A 15,257-nucleotide genomic window follows, 5' to 3' on the forward strand; every position below is an offset into this window, starting at 1 on the left:
GTTTTGCCAAAAACTTACGAGTTCTGAGGGCTGAATGGGCTGGAGCATTGTCGTGATGTCTAATGTTATCTCAATGCCAACTGTTTGTCTAAAAGCTGCGCCATTGTATTTGTATTTCTGTCGTTATATGTTTATATCTGTTTTACTTGTATGTAATCTGTTCTTGTTTTAATAAATGCGATGCAGGGCGCTCATGACTCTACCCATGGAGAAACCAGTCGCCACTCCTTCACATTTCTGGCCTTTTGCGACGGATGGCGTCTCTCAGACGTTTCAGAACTTCAATGTAGTAAGTCTGGTTCACTGTGGAGCCTTGGGGAGGTACTCGTGGTGAACAACACCCTTAGCATCAAAGAAAACTGTCAGCATCACCTTGACATTGGATCGAACTTGGCGAGCTTTTTTTTTGGGTCTGGGGGACGTTTCACCCACCAACTTGGAACGATTGGACCTTCGTTTCAATGTCATAACCGTAAACCCATGAGTCATCGCCATGATCACTGAGAAGAAGTTTTCATCTTTTTCTGAACCATCAAGCAGTTCCTGACAAATCTGGACGCGATTGGCTTTTTGGTCGTCCGTTATCTAGCGTGGGACAAATTCCGCAGCAACGCGGTGCATCTTCAATTTTTCCGTCAAAATTTCGTAACAAGATCCAACTGATATCCCACACTCTTCAGTAAGCTCCCTGATGGTCAGACGTCGATTTGCCCGCACCAGGGTGTTTGTGGATTTTGTCGACGTGTGGGTCGTCAGGTGACGTGGAAGGACGTCCAGGACGCTCATCGTCTTCAATCGATTGTCAACCACCCTTAAAACGTTCATACCATTGAAACGTGCCGTATTGTACGCTTCGTAGCAACATCACCGTAAGCCGTGTTGAGCATAGCAAATGTTTCAGTCGCAGATTTACCAAGTTTAACACAAAATTTCACAGCAAGTCGTTGCTCCATCAGGTCATTCATTCCGAAATCTGACAAACGAAAAAAATCGCACTTCACTAAAAACCGCGTAGCTAATCAACAAATAAAGATATCTGTGATCGGGAAACGGCTTTATCACCAGACGATCTATACAAACCTAGCGACACCAAGCGGATTCCCCTGGAACTAACTGGAGCCGCGCAATTCAAACAGTTCGCGTATTTTCTGAACAGACCTCATATGTGTGTAGCTTCCACCAGCTAAACCGCGTGAGGTTGGTGCTCTGTAAAGCGCATGCGCGAATGCGTATAATCTGGCTGTTTGGAAGCTGATCCGGTTTCCACAATACAGCGCTTCCATTCCGCCACTGATATTCGAATATACAATAGCAATCTTATCGTTTTTTTCACGTGTAGTATAGAAATGTGTAATAAAATGTTAATTTTAATTAATCCAAAATACGTTAAAATATGAAAATAATCGCGCAATATGTATTTGTTTTTTAGAAAATACAAGAGAAGCGGCGCTTCCATCGCTTCCAATGATGGCACTCAACTGTTTAGGAAAATAAACGCATAATGGTAGATTTTTTCCCGAAAATTTCGTGAATCTTTTGGAACTGGTTTTTGACCCCAGTTCGGGAAACGATGGCCAAACAAAATCAACGTTCATTCTTCTCCGGTTTTCCAGAATGATAATGACTACGATCAGTCTAGTCGATTATTTTTCCAAAGTTCTTCGTTTTTTCAAGTTTTTCCAATAAACTCGGTATTTACATAAGAAAATTGAAGAGCTTCAAGATGAGGTCGAAGACTTAAAATCGGACTTATCATAAGATTGAAATCGATATTAAAACGAATACTTGCACATTGAACTATAGAATAAACAGAAAAAATTATTTATCTGTAAATATTAATATATTCCTAAAAATTTGAAGAAATAAATATTTTTATAATTTTATTTAATTTTGACGAAAGTTAATTTTTATTATTATATCACGCGCAATAGTGAAAATATTTATAAAGTTAATGATCCTTTTTACCGATAGAGAAAAATTTATGTAATAAAACATTCTGATACTGTTTGTATGTCATCATTTATTTATTTATCTTTAAAAGTTAAGTATGAATTAAAAGTCATTTTTCAAATTTAGCAGAAAAGAAAATCCTTTTAAATTATAATTTGTTTTTTCAAAGCAATATGTGTTATGAGTTGTGACTGAAGTTACGGTGTAAGTTAGTTCGACTTTTTTCTACTTCATAACAGCATTTTAAGAGTCTTGAACATTTCTGACATATTAATGTAAGTAAAGTATATAATTTAAGAATTCTTATACAAAGAATTAAGTTTTACAATATAAATTATTACACGGCGTTCGTGAACTTAGAATACGATAATGGTTTAATAAGTTAGTATATTTTTATAATCTTTTAATATACTTTATTTAAAAGAAAAGACTATTATTGTACAATATCTTCATATTTAAACATTTCATAACAGTTTTAAAAAATAAACATTTATAATAACTTTTAACTTATTTATATATATATATTTGTAGTTACTTATCATGAATAATTTATTTTATAGATGATATAAATGCAAGTAAAATGTGCAACTCATAGGATCTGTTCTTCATTCAAACCATTTTGAAGAAACGGAATTTTAATAACAATAAAATAAACTAAAAATCAATACGAATTATATAGTTATAATTTCTTTATTTTAGAAAGTTTAAAATATGAGATTCATTCTTTCAATGACGCAGTTATGTATGCAGCACCGGACTTGTTGTGGGCCTAAGTTATAACACACAACAGGCCTTTCTTCTCCATCAAATAATCATACATGTAAAAGTTTAGATCCTTTTATATGCAATGATACATTTAAAAGGACCTAAACTGCAGCTTGTTTAGCTTGTCAAATCCGGGCACTGTGTATGTGTATAAAATAATTCAATTTAACTTATAAATGGGCTAAATATATATAAAATATCTGTTGTTTATTTAAAATTGGCAAAAATTTATCTGTTATATAAATTTTTTTCTGACTTACAATCTATATATTCCGTGTATGTTTAATTTAAAAAATTAAGGCATTAAACGAATTGAACGATGAAATATATAGTTATTTTTTTAAAGTTACGTTTGTTTATTTTAGAGAAAAACATTCTTTTTTCAAAACACGATAGATACTTGAACTCATATCACACAATTAGAAAAAACCGTATCCATTTTCACAATACCATTTCGAAGTTTTAATATAAATGAAGATATAATTTAAAAAATAATTCATATAAATTTATGTAATACATTAATATAACTTAAATAATTATCGATAATGAAATGAAATTATTTATTTATTTAAGAATATACTGTATACTGTATCCCGTAGTATTGCATTATATGAACCGATACAAATAAAAAAGTTACTAAATCAAGTGTGACGTCACCGATTTTTAAAATGAAAACAATTAAATTTGAAACGTAATAATGACGACGAAAAAACATAAAAAATTTTATTAAGTAAAAGTGATTGGTTAAAATATACATTTACTTTTTTATATATTTATTATTGTTGTTAAGTGCGAGACTAGTTTAAAGCAAGAGTTCGTCCATATTCCCCGATTTGGGTTGTGTGAAGGATTTATTTTTAAATAATTACGTACGTTTGACCTTCCTTATTCAGCACTTTTCACGTTTCAATTGTATGTTATGTTTTTTTTAACCATATAAAAATAAGCTATAATTACTAGATACACTATTTAGTTCCTATTAGACCGTAATAGTTAGGCTTAGTGTATGACAAATTGTTTCTTCCTTCCTTTAAATATTGTTTGAGGATTTCTTTTGGTGTCGAGTACGATATGTCGTGTAATAATTGGTAATGATTTGAATCTGAATAGAATCTCAGTTCAGTTAATAAATTTTTTCATTGTATTAGTTGTTATTAGAGATTTTGTAAGCTTAATTTATAATGGTAGCTAAATGGTTAATGGTAAAAAGAGGAATTAGTGATGAGTGATCAGGAAGATGAATCTCCCCTGGACCATATGGTCATAGAAGTAATTAATGTTTCGCCCGAAGGGGCTTTCGTATCTCATCCGAGTGATTTCGTTATCGAGTGTCAAACTGTAGATATTGCAGATTCCGATAAAGAAGAGGGGATGGCTTCACAAAATACTAGTGACGGAAACTCTGACAAAACGCCTTGTTCAGGTATTCGGTCCAATACAGATTCTCAGACCGAGATAGAAAGTGTATCTGATCCTGACGAAGAAAATGGAAATGCAGCCAGTGTCAAAGAGTTGAACTCTGATTTGTTAGTTCTAGAAAATACAGGTAATGTAATTGTTAACCCTCAACCATGGGAAATTGTGACTATTCATAGTCCTGAAAATAGAAATGAAAATATAATTCATACTAGTGAAATATCTATAGCTGAGAGTGAAACGTCTAATCGTGATCTGGTTATTGATTGCACCGATTGGAATATGGAAAGTAAATCCGAATTGAACAGAAAAAGTAATGAAGATGAGTTTGTTAAAAAAAAATGTATAGGAAATTTATTTTTGGACCATGTTAACTTTCAAGAAAAACATATAGATTATCAAAATTATCAGGAATTGCCTGTCAAGAGAGTTGAAATGGCTAACAACAAATTAAATAAATCCATTAAGAAACATATCTCTAATAATTTGCTAATGAAATGTAAGAGAGAAACAAAGAGACTCTGTAATCGGAATGGACCAAATATGCAACAGAAAATGAATGTATTAAAGTCTTTATCCAAAAAGTCTCGATATGCAAGATCTCATGTAAGAAACAAAATAAATTGTCAGAGTTACACTAGTGAAACTGTAAACGGTCAGATGAAAAATCTAAAAGTTCCAAGAGAGAAAAGCCCGCACGGTTATTCAAGTAGTACGGAAATTGTTTCAAATAATGATTCCACAGAGAAAGATATACCATCACCTGTGAATTATAGGTACATAATAACACATATCACAAAAGATGAAAATAGTATTTTAACTTGGTGTAATAAAGTAGGGCTTATACCTGTACAGGTAAATTGTGAATGTGGTTCAATGAAAGAGATACAAATTGCAAAAGATAAACCACTTGGATTAATACGTAAATGCCCTCATTGCAAAATTAGAACTTCTGTTTTAAAGGGTACTTGGTTTGAAAGTAGTCATTTATCAATTGCACAGATTATTGAATTAACTTACATGTGGATATACAAATTACCTCAGACATATGTTCAACATGAATTATCCACTAGCAGCCACCACACAACTGGTGATTGGTATATGTATTGTAGAGAAGTTTGTGCTGTAGTTTTACAAAAGAATTCTGAAAAATTGGGAGGTAGGGGAAAAATTGTAGAGTTAGGAGAAACAAAAGTAGGAAAGAAAAAATTTAATAAGGGAAGGTTATTAGAAGGCCAATGGATTTTGGGAGGAATTGAACGTGATTCTCGAAGGATGTTCGTTGCATCTGTAAAAGAGCGAAATATTAATACTTTTCTTTCAATTCTTAAAGAATGGATTTACCCAGGAACAACAATTATTGCAGAATGTGCAAAATCATACACTCTTCAAAGTGATGAAAGATTAAAGCGGTTTATTGTAAAATATAAAATCAATTTTATAGATCCTTTCACTAGTACTCATGGTCAGTCAATGAATAATCGATGGAAACAACGAGATGTACCAGATTCGAGAAAGGAATTCCCAAATACATATTTTTTAGAATATATGTATAGGGTGAAATATAGTAATAGTGATGATCTTTTTCTAACTTTTGTTAAACATTTATCAGAAGTTTACCCAGGAAAGTAGAAACCAATAATTCAAAATTTAAAGACAAAAATTTTGAAAGTATATTAAAGTTGATTTAGTAAATCTTGTTTTGTTTGCTATATAAAAATAATTATAGCATAAATACAAAACAATTATTTTTTGTTTGAATTTGGGTTATGATAACTTTCAATCAAATCTGACCTTGAATTGGCAAGTTTTTGATACTGATAAATTTCACATACATTGAACACAAGAAATTGATTGACCTAGAGATCAAACTTAATACACCACTGGAAATGATACATTTTATTTGTTCTTTAATATTTTCTCTCAGTTAAAGGAACTTATTTCATTGCAGCTTGATTCTCAAAATTAATGTTTGGATATAGAATTTATTTTAGTTTTAAAACTCAAAATTTAAATTTTATTTATTTGTTAAATTATTAGNAATCAAACAAACTATTTTCAATTTGATCAATTTTCTGGAACGTTTACAATCGTTCTATAATCGAACCAATATGCAATAACAAATTTGAATTTAAAAAGGTTCGAACATTCGGTTAAATAATCGAATTATATAAAAATATTTATAACAATGTCTGAAATGTTATCAATTTAGTACACCTAAGTACTCAATGAAGTCTAAACATTGTTGAAAACAAAAAATCACATCTAAAATAGTACAGTAGAAGCCGTTTTTCCGGTTAAGCCTTAATGCTCTCTCTCTCTCCCCCCGCGGGGGAATTTCGTAAAATCCCTTCTTAGTGTGCGTTTTCATGACGTACCCTAACTGTGTACCAAATTTCATCTCTTTAGGTTCAGCGGTTTGCTCTGGGCGATGATGAATCAGTGAGTCATTCAGTCAGTCAGGACAAGCAATTTTATATACAGTCGACCCCTATAACACTGTTGATAATTCCGTTTTATATGAATTCCATGTTGTACGAATCACTTAGATTTTACAAATACGTGAGCCGTTCACAGCCCGGCACACGTATTTGTAAAATCTAAGTGACTGGTGCAACATGGAATTCATATAAAACAGAATTATCAACAGTGTTATAGGGGGGTCGACTGGTGTATATAGATAATCAAGTAAACAATATTTGCATTAAAAATATATAGGCCTAGTTATTTAAATTACTTTTATAGTTTTTAAATGATTAAGTTCATATTGATTTCAAGTAATTTATTAAATAAAAAATTCAGAGTTTAAAATTTAAAATTTTATCATCATTTATGAATCAGTTAGTTGTTACAAATTACACTCAAGCTATATAAAGTTTATTATTGTACAGTAAATTATTACCATCTATAAAAATTTTGAAATATTTTAAACATCCTTGGGCTGTAATTTGAATAAATTGTAGACCTATAAATTCCCATTGTCATCCGTCCGTCCGTCCCCTAATCTCTAAAACGGAGCTAGATGAAATTCGAGATAGATATGGAAACCTTGGGGTAGGAGGCCCCGATTAACTATATGTAAACTTCCGATTTAAATAGGAAGTCACGTTATTTTAATTCAAAATTTTTTCCTGAAAGTAGTCAGATAGATAACCGGCACGATTCCATTGCAAACGATAAAGTATGATGTACAGGGGCAATACACTACTAATTTAAGTATGGAGAGCATATATTTTAAATTAAATAAATTAAAAATTGCAGCCCAGCGTTGTGACGATGTCACAGTAAATAATTGCTCGTTATGTATACATAACAATTCATTAGATATAAATTAATAATTATTTAAAAAATATATTCTGTTTATGGTAAGATTGAACATTTTGGATGCATCAAACAAATCAGATGTGATGATGGTAGATTAGATCATTTTTAATCTTTGATTTGATAAACATTTTCACAGCGAAGTGAAAAATTGCATTAAAACAATTTTAGATTTTATATGGTTTATATGTGTTTTGCATAAACATTATAATAAAAGTTTTAATACAATCAGTATTAGGATTAACATCTTTAAAATTATTATATACATTTTTGTAATATAATCTTTTGATTTCACAGATACCTTTGTAAAACATAAAATATTAAAAATTCTGTTTTTAATATTTTTTGACATTTTAAACAACTAATAAAAAGTAAAAAAAAAAAAATAGACAAAAATTCATTAAAATTGACAGAAATGATCAAAGTCATGACTTTTTCTTGCTACACCTATACGAAAGTTGAGAGTTTTTTTATAATCATTTAATTTTATTTTACTAATAAATTATTTATTAATTTCACGTGTAAAAAATGAATACGTTAATGTGAGTTTGTACACGTTGTTGTACTTCTATCACTGTCATTACAAGTACTGGGCAGTTAATCATTGCTTTCAACATATTTAGGAAAAGTGGACCTGATACCTTAAAAATGAATGAATGTACAGTACATGTTATGTTGTTTACATTAAAATTTAAAATTCAAATGTAAACAACATAGCATGTGCATTCATTACTGTAAACACGTGTTCTACTCCTTATCTGAGAGATCAGTTTGCTTCTTCTTGGAGAAAACTGCAGTTTTTCTCTCTGATGAACATCGTCACTTTCGGGGCACTTTAATGCTTAGATAAGAAGGACAATTGGAAAATTTAAATAAAAAAGCATCCGGAGTCAGTGTTCATCTATCACTTGTAAGCTGCACTAATTGGCCATCGATTGTGTGGCTGAATGATTTTATTAAGAATTGATGCTCATAATGCTTGTCACACATACTAGCCTTTGTGGTTAATTTCTTATCTTCACGTGGAATAAATCTTCTCCATAGTTTCAAATGATTTTCTGGCACCCTTAAAAAGTGCCTTTTATTGTATTTTTCACTAGGGTATCCGGAATTGCACCCGGGAACAAAGAACGTTGGCATGTTTGCTAACGACTAAATGAGTAAACTCTAAATGACTAAATAAGTAAATGCTTTAACGATTAAATACTTATAACTAAATGCATTAATTAATAAATGCTAATGATTAAATGACTAAAAAACAAAACGCCTTCTACTATTTTCACTTTGTAGCAGTTCTCAAACGTTAGAAGCGCCCGTAGCAGCCAATGCAGTCGTTCCCACTAATTTTCCACTCGCAATCAATGATGATTTAATCCGTTGACTCTGGTAGTGACTTGCCCCTGTACTGTACAGTACGTAATAAATATTTTCCCTGTTAGCAAGCCCCTGTATATCATACTTTTCCTGTTGGCAATAAAATCGTCCCAGTTATCTAACCAACTCCTTTCAGGGGAAAATTTTTGAATTGACGTCAGGTGAATTTCGGTTTACATCGGATGCTCGAATATAGTTAACCGGGGCCTCCCGCCCCTAATCTTTTCATATCTGTCTCGGCATTCGTCTATCTAACTCCATTCTCGATATTGAAGAAAGACAAACAGACGGATGACAGCAGGAGCTTATAGGTCTACAATTTTTTTCAAATTGCAACCCAATAACTTCTATATTATTAATCATCTAAATATATGAAACTAGCTGTTACCCGCGACTTCGTCCGCGGAGGTTTTGCAAGCAAACTCCATTTACATTCAATATTTCAATAACCATAGTAATTGTTAGGTCTATATAACACCTACCGCAGAAGAGAATTGCCGAGCATCAAACGAACTATTTTCAATTTGATCAATTTTCTGGAGCGTTTACAATCGTTCTATAATCGAACCAATATGCAATAACAAATTNGCTGGTGCTGCTTTTGCCACCGGTAACCAAGGGAGACATTGGCCTATTTTTTGAACATGAGCCTCTGCCTAACCCACAAATGCGGGCCTTGTTAACCCAGGCGATGTCCGAGCTGGTATCATACTTAGATCTGGTTACTACCATGATAAATATCTCCACAGAATGTGAGAGTGGTCACTCTTAGCTTCATTTCTCCCGATAGACCTTACTGGCATGGGTGTCCCTACCAGGAGCTTGTGCTCCAGCCTGCATTGTCCTATGGATCAGTAAAATTACTGGGCTCTCCCACCACAACCAGGTGGTGACCACAGGAGAGTTATTATTATTATCAACTCGTCTTGATTATATATATAATGTATTCGATAACTTTACTTTTCCGGCTTTTATATATAACAGAGGGAAGGTGTAGCGATCGGTCAAAAAATGATCCTTCCCAAATTTTTATATTTTGGACTCAGGACAACTTGAAATTTCGAGATATGCAAAAGATTCAAGGTTTTTTTCTATATGTGTGAATGTTAGACTGTGTGTGTGGAGCATGATTTTGTTCACTCTGCTTGAAGCCTAATAATTTGTGTGTGTGTACGGAGTCATATGGTTTAACACAGGAATTAATTATTAAGCGTCAAAGTGGTTGAACTAAATCGTTTCCCCATATACGTTTTAACGTCTTAGGCGAGAACATCTCAACGGGTTTTATTGTACTATTATAAAATGACAAAAAATTTTACTTTGAGGCTATAGACAAATTTTAGTTTTTTTAGAATTTTGTACGCTAATAAGGAGTAAAATATTCATTAAGGGATATGACACATGACCACTTTTATGTCTTCACTCTTTCAACCTTTAACTTTAAGAATCAAAATTTAATAGTATTAATGCCCAAACGTGTAAGAAAAAAAAAAACATGTATCAACTGAATAAAATTTAATTCTGTGATTTTCCAAGTGTCTGTATGAATACGATAAATAATTTTTGTTGTGAATTGAAATAAATTACTGCCACTTGTTCAAAAATATTAGTATTAATGCCCCTTTATACGCAAGCAACAGTGCCACATTTCGTTTCTTAAACTTTATCCATTCTGAGATATTGTTTAATATCTCAGAACAGAAAATAAAAAAGTTAAACAAATTAGACGTCAACACATACATGCACGCGAATTTTTTTTCTGAATTTTTATTGACTTTTTGAGGGGTTCGAGAGGTCTCCAAACATGTAGATTTGCGAAAAAACCTGGAGGGTCAAATTTGACACGACTCCAATACTTTTCTGTTTTATATACATAAGAAGTTGGGAAGTAAAAAGGAGTCGGAGTTGGCGGATTTTTTGACGACTCCGACTTCACAGCCCTGCTTTTTGCACAAAAAATGTGGGTGTAGTTATGATATCTTGTTTATAATTCACTAAAATGTAATTGGGGTTCCATACCATCATCTTCTCATCTACAATATACAGTCGACCCCCCTATAATTATGGTCCCTATAGTTACGANTTTAACAAATTAATACAGATAATTAAAAATATTTTTCAGTTTTATGTTTTTGTTAATGAATTTGTTAAAACTAGGTAATAGTATTCTTCAGTTCTGTAAAAAATAGTCAAATTGTGTCTTAGAAATTCTATTAAATATTTAACCTGTAATTTATTACTGATAACAGAAAACTAGACGGTTTTTAAAATTATATCCAAATGTTGAAACTTAAGTTATAAGTTGATAAATAATCAGATATTTTGATGAGTCTATTAGTAAGTATTACAGTTATAGAATAATTTTTTAAAGATTGATTCCTATCTTAATGGGCAGGTATCATATTTGGTACTGTTTAAAAATTTTTATTTAATTAAACAAAATCAAAAAATTAATTTAGTTCATAAATTTTTTACTATCATATTCAGCTTTTACTGAAAAATATTGTATTATAAAATTTAAAGCATTCAAATGCACTGAAGTTTTAAACACCATACAGTAAAATCTTTCCAGATGATTTTCTTAGAACAGAATTTTTATTCCTTAGGATTGTTTTTAAACCTTAAATCCAATACTCCTTTAACCAACCATTGATGTCTATACTCTTAATTTCTTTGTATGAAATATCCTCTAAAGCAACCAGTTTTATCTTTCCAGATGGAATGATGAAATTGAAAAAACAGCTATGTTGCATTAGGTTTAAAAGCTTGTTTTAATTTTTTTTTTTTAGCTTTAATGTCTGAATTTTCTCATCTGGTCCTATTTTGGAGAATATACATAATTCTCCAAAATAGTATGTTAAAAAAATGTTAAAAATAAAATGTTTTTTAAGTTAATATCCTCAACTTGTTGTTGAGGATATTAACAGCATAATTTGCTGTTAATATCCTCAACAACAAGTAGCCTATGCTTTATTCTTATTACGCTAAATAATGTAACAAATCTAATGAATTTAATCTTTTCATTTGTAGGAATAGATAAAATCGTGATTGATGATGACAAACTTGGATGGTATTTAGGTATTTTTTAGGATTTGTTTAGCCTGAAAGAGGAATCTGTTGACCAAATAGAAAAGAAATATTAAAGACATCATATCAAAAAAATTAAAATAGAGAAATACAAATGACTATTTCAAATTGCTTCAAATCAAATATTTAAGACTATGCATTATATTTTCACATACAGTATACGTAATTACATGTGATGTATTAATAAATTTTTTTGCATTATAGTGTTAATCAATACATAGCATTTTAAATACAGGTAGCCCTCGGTTTACATCACAGTTCCATTCCTACAAAAGCCAGTGTAAATCGAATCGGCATAAAATGAACCCATATTTACGGTGAGGTATAGGCTTAGGTTCTACATAAGAGAAAAATAAGCAAATAATTTTGTTTATTAATAGAGGAAATAGAGAAAAAGGTGGTATTATGGAACACTGCAGGTATTATGGAACCACCCCATTTCAAACTGATAATAAAGTCGAACTGTAGCGGATTGTGGCTGAACTGAACTAGGCAGACATCCATAGCAAGGGAAGACCTGTTTTACTTCAGTTAAACGGTTGTCCGTATTTAATCAGCAAATTTGGTTTTTTTTCAAAATTCGCAAGTTTTGAATGCTAAGTGAATTTTAGTTGAAAGTTAATTATTTTTAAAATATAAATCGTGTAGTTGTAGGTTTACTGGTGCATGTATTCCGTTCCAGAGACTTAAGGGTACATATTAATCTGTGTGATGTTCACGTTTTTTAAAATTTGGTCTTGACAGACATAAGTTAATTCAAGATGGCAACGCGTGAAATATGGACCCCATTGGTGCTTTTACAGTAATATGGAACTCAACTCCTCCGAACTCTCTCTATTTGCAAGCAGACGTTCATCCAGAGCAATTTGTGAAAAAGACACTAGGTAGAAAGTCAATTCTTCCTGAGAATATCGAAAAAGAGCTGCTGGAATATGTGAAGTTCCAAAACCCTTTTGTTTTAGATCAGTATCACCCCTCTAATAAACCTCGTGATTAGGTGAAAAGGGAAAAAGGGGGCTTTCTGTGGTCGATGACTGAGACGATCTCCTCGAAAAAAATTGTTAATGTATCTATAAAAGAAATCTCCTCCATTTGTTTAACGGTAACTCTATAGATGTTAATATCAACAAGATGGGAATAAGAGATGTTTCCTACCTCCTCTTTGGTTGCACATGACATGTGGTTACAGCAATAAATTGCTTTGTTTGTAGTCAAACGCGACATTTAATATAAACAATATCTAGATTGTTGTCAGCTGAATGTTAATTTATGGGTGATAGCCGTCAAACCTATAGAAATTTATATTATAAAGTCATATCTTCTAGACACTGGTATCAATAAATTAAACAAACTTCTCTGTGCCAGTGGTCCATACTAGCAGTGGTCCAGACATCATCAAACGAACAGGTGTGCGTATAAATCATTAATGTCCTAGTTCTCACCCCCTCAAAAATAGTATAAAGAGGGCTTGGACGCAGTCCACAGGGCGGACATTTCCTGGGCAGACATCGACTGCCACATCTACTGACCCATACCGCCACCCTATCCATCACTACCTTGCCATAACTGCCATGACAATCCAGGAACGTTTTTACCAATGACCCATATTACGGATCAGAAACTTAGAGGTATTTTTTTTGGATATCTATTTGTATACTCTCTCTCTGAGAAGTCTCTCTCTCTCGTATCTTAATTTAACTTAGAGAATAGAGATTAGATGTGCAATATGAAAGATGAATCATTATTGTGATGTAGAATAGAATTTTTGTAACTCTTCACTTTTGCCTTTGATATGTACAATTTTATAGTTGTTTATTAAATGTGTTATTCTTGTTCAACCTGTGTATTTATTTGGGAACCTGTCAACTTACTCATTAACCTCCCCACTCATTTCCTTTTGCCCTCCTATAAAGCCATTCTCGACAGAGCCGCCAGTAAGTGGGGACAACTAACCCTCTCGGTTCTGACAAATATATATTGTTGATGGAAGTCATATTTTTCTATTATAAAAGCATTTTTGTGATAAAATACATTGGAGTAAATAATTTAGTAATTATTTAACATTCTTTGTACTTTCCTATTTGTTTTTGGATACATTAAAGCATTTTTTGAAAACATACAGTAAGATTCCATATTACCACCAGGTTTTCTCTAAGCCTACTTTCTGACTTTTTGTACAAAAGCCTTCAAAAACCATACTTATAGTTACACTAGCGAAAAATCCAATTAGGAACATTTAGTTTAATAGTTACCAGTACTTTTCACCAGGGCTGTGGAGTCGCATAAAAATCTACCGACTCCGACCAGGGCGGACTTGTTACTGAAAGAGACACAGAAATTCTGATGTCATCACATTACCTCAGAATAAAAGATTCAATAAATAGAGTTCTAAAAAAGATAGAACATAAAAACAAACTTTTTATTCCAAAGCTAAAAGACTCCTCTTAGTAATATATAAATATTAGCAGGTAGGCTTGGCGTTGCTTGGGCAAAAGTAACGATAACTAAGATTAATATTATTACGTTACAGTCACAAAATGCAAGAATTGGGTCCCCTTGATTCCAGACTAATTAGAGAATTTTAAGATGGTTCTAAAAATATGTTTGATTTCCCGCAAAAGCGAAAAAAAATTGCATCTGCGTCTTGCACGTCACTTTCTCTTAACATTTCCATTGTTACATAACACTTCCATTGTTGACACTTCCATTGTTACTTAACACTTCCATTGTTGATGGAAATGTTAAGCTTTAATCTGTACTTCTCCCCCGTGGGAAGGAATTTCAAAAAATCCCTTCTTAGTGTGCGTTCTCATGACGTACCCTAACTGTGTACCAAATTTCAACTTTCAACTCCTAATCGTTTCGGCTCTGTGCTTATTATTATTATATTGGGTTTAGTGCGTTACTCGGTTCACACCGGTGGCTCTGTACTATGCCGGACCAGAGTCTAGGCATAGCAACCAAAAACAAAAATTAATTGTGTCAGTGTCTGTATTAAGGAATTTCCTCACAATGTGACATGTATTCAATATAGTGGCCTTCTGTAGTGTGACGTATGTATTTCTTTTCAATTGTAATGTTCCCAGCTTTTTGTGTAGTGTGTGTGGTATCACACCTGTACAGGAGAGAATGACAGGTACAATAAGCACTCTTTCCATTTTCCACAGATGCCTTATTTCCTGGGCGAGTTCTGTGTACTTGATGATTTTTTCAGGGCATGTGTTTTGTACATTGTGAGTGTTTGGAATGGCTATGTCTATAATGTATGTGATTTTATTGTGTTTGTCAATGAGTGTGATGTCTGGTCTGTTGTGGTAAATTGTTTTATCTGTGATTATGGCTCT

General features: G+C 32.3%; 2 protein-coding genes across 2 annotated transcripts in view; both read left to right on the top strand.

Annotated features, from left to right (window-relative positions):
* Nucleotides 1-3,441: 3,441 nt before the first annotated feature.
* LOC111633477 (zinc finger CCCH domain-containing protein 11A-like) overlaps nucleotides 3,442-15,257 on the top strand; it is a 54,145-nt gene continuing 42,329 nt past the window's right edge. Inside the window, exon 1 of the mRNA XM_023378055.1 lies at nucleotides 3,442-3,627. The gene's annotated coding sequence lies outside the window, so the exon portion shown is untranslated. The remainder of the gene's footprint in view (nucleotides 3,628-15,257) is intronic.
* LOC111633476 lies at nucleotides 3,621-6,165 on the top strand. Its single transcript, XM_023378049.1, has one exon. It carries the CDS (start codon nucleotides 3,937-3,939, stop codon nucleotides 5,761-5,763), a length of 1,827 nt encoding a protein of 608 aa, XP_023233817.1. The 5' UTR covers nucleotides 3,621-3,936; the 3' UTR covers nucleotides 5,764-6,165.

The sequence above is a fragment of the Centruroides sculpturatus genome, unplaced genomic scaffold, assembly GCF_000671375.1.
Source record: "Centruroides sculpturatus isolate CEXI.00-Female unplaced genomic scaffold, Cexi_2.0 scaffold618, whole genome shotgun sequence".
Lineage (NCBI taxonomy): Eukaryota > Metazoa > Arthropoda > Arachnida > Scorpiones > Buthidae > Centruroides > Centruroides sculpturatus.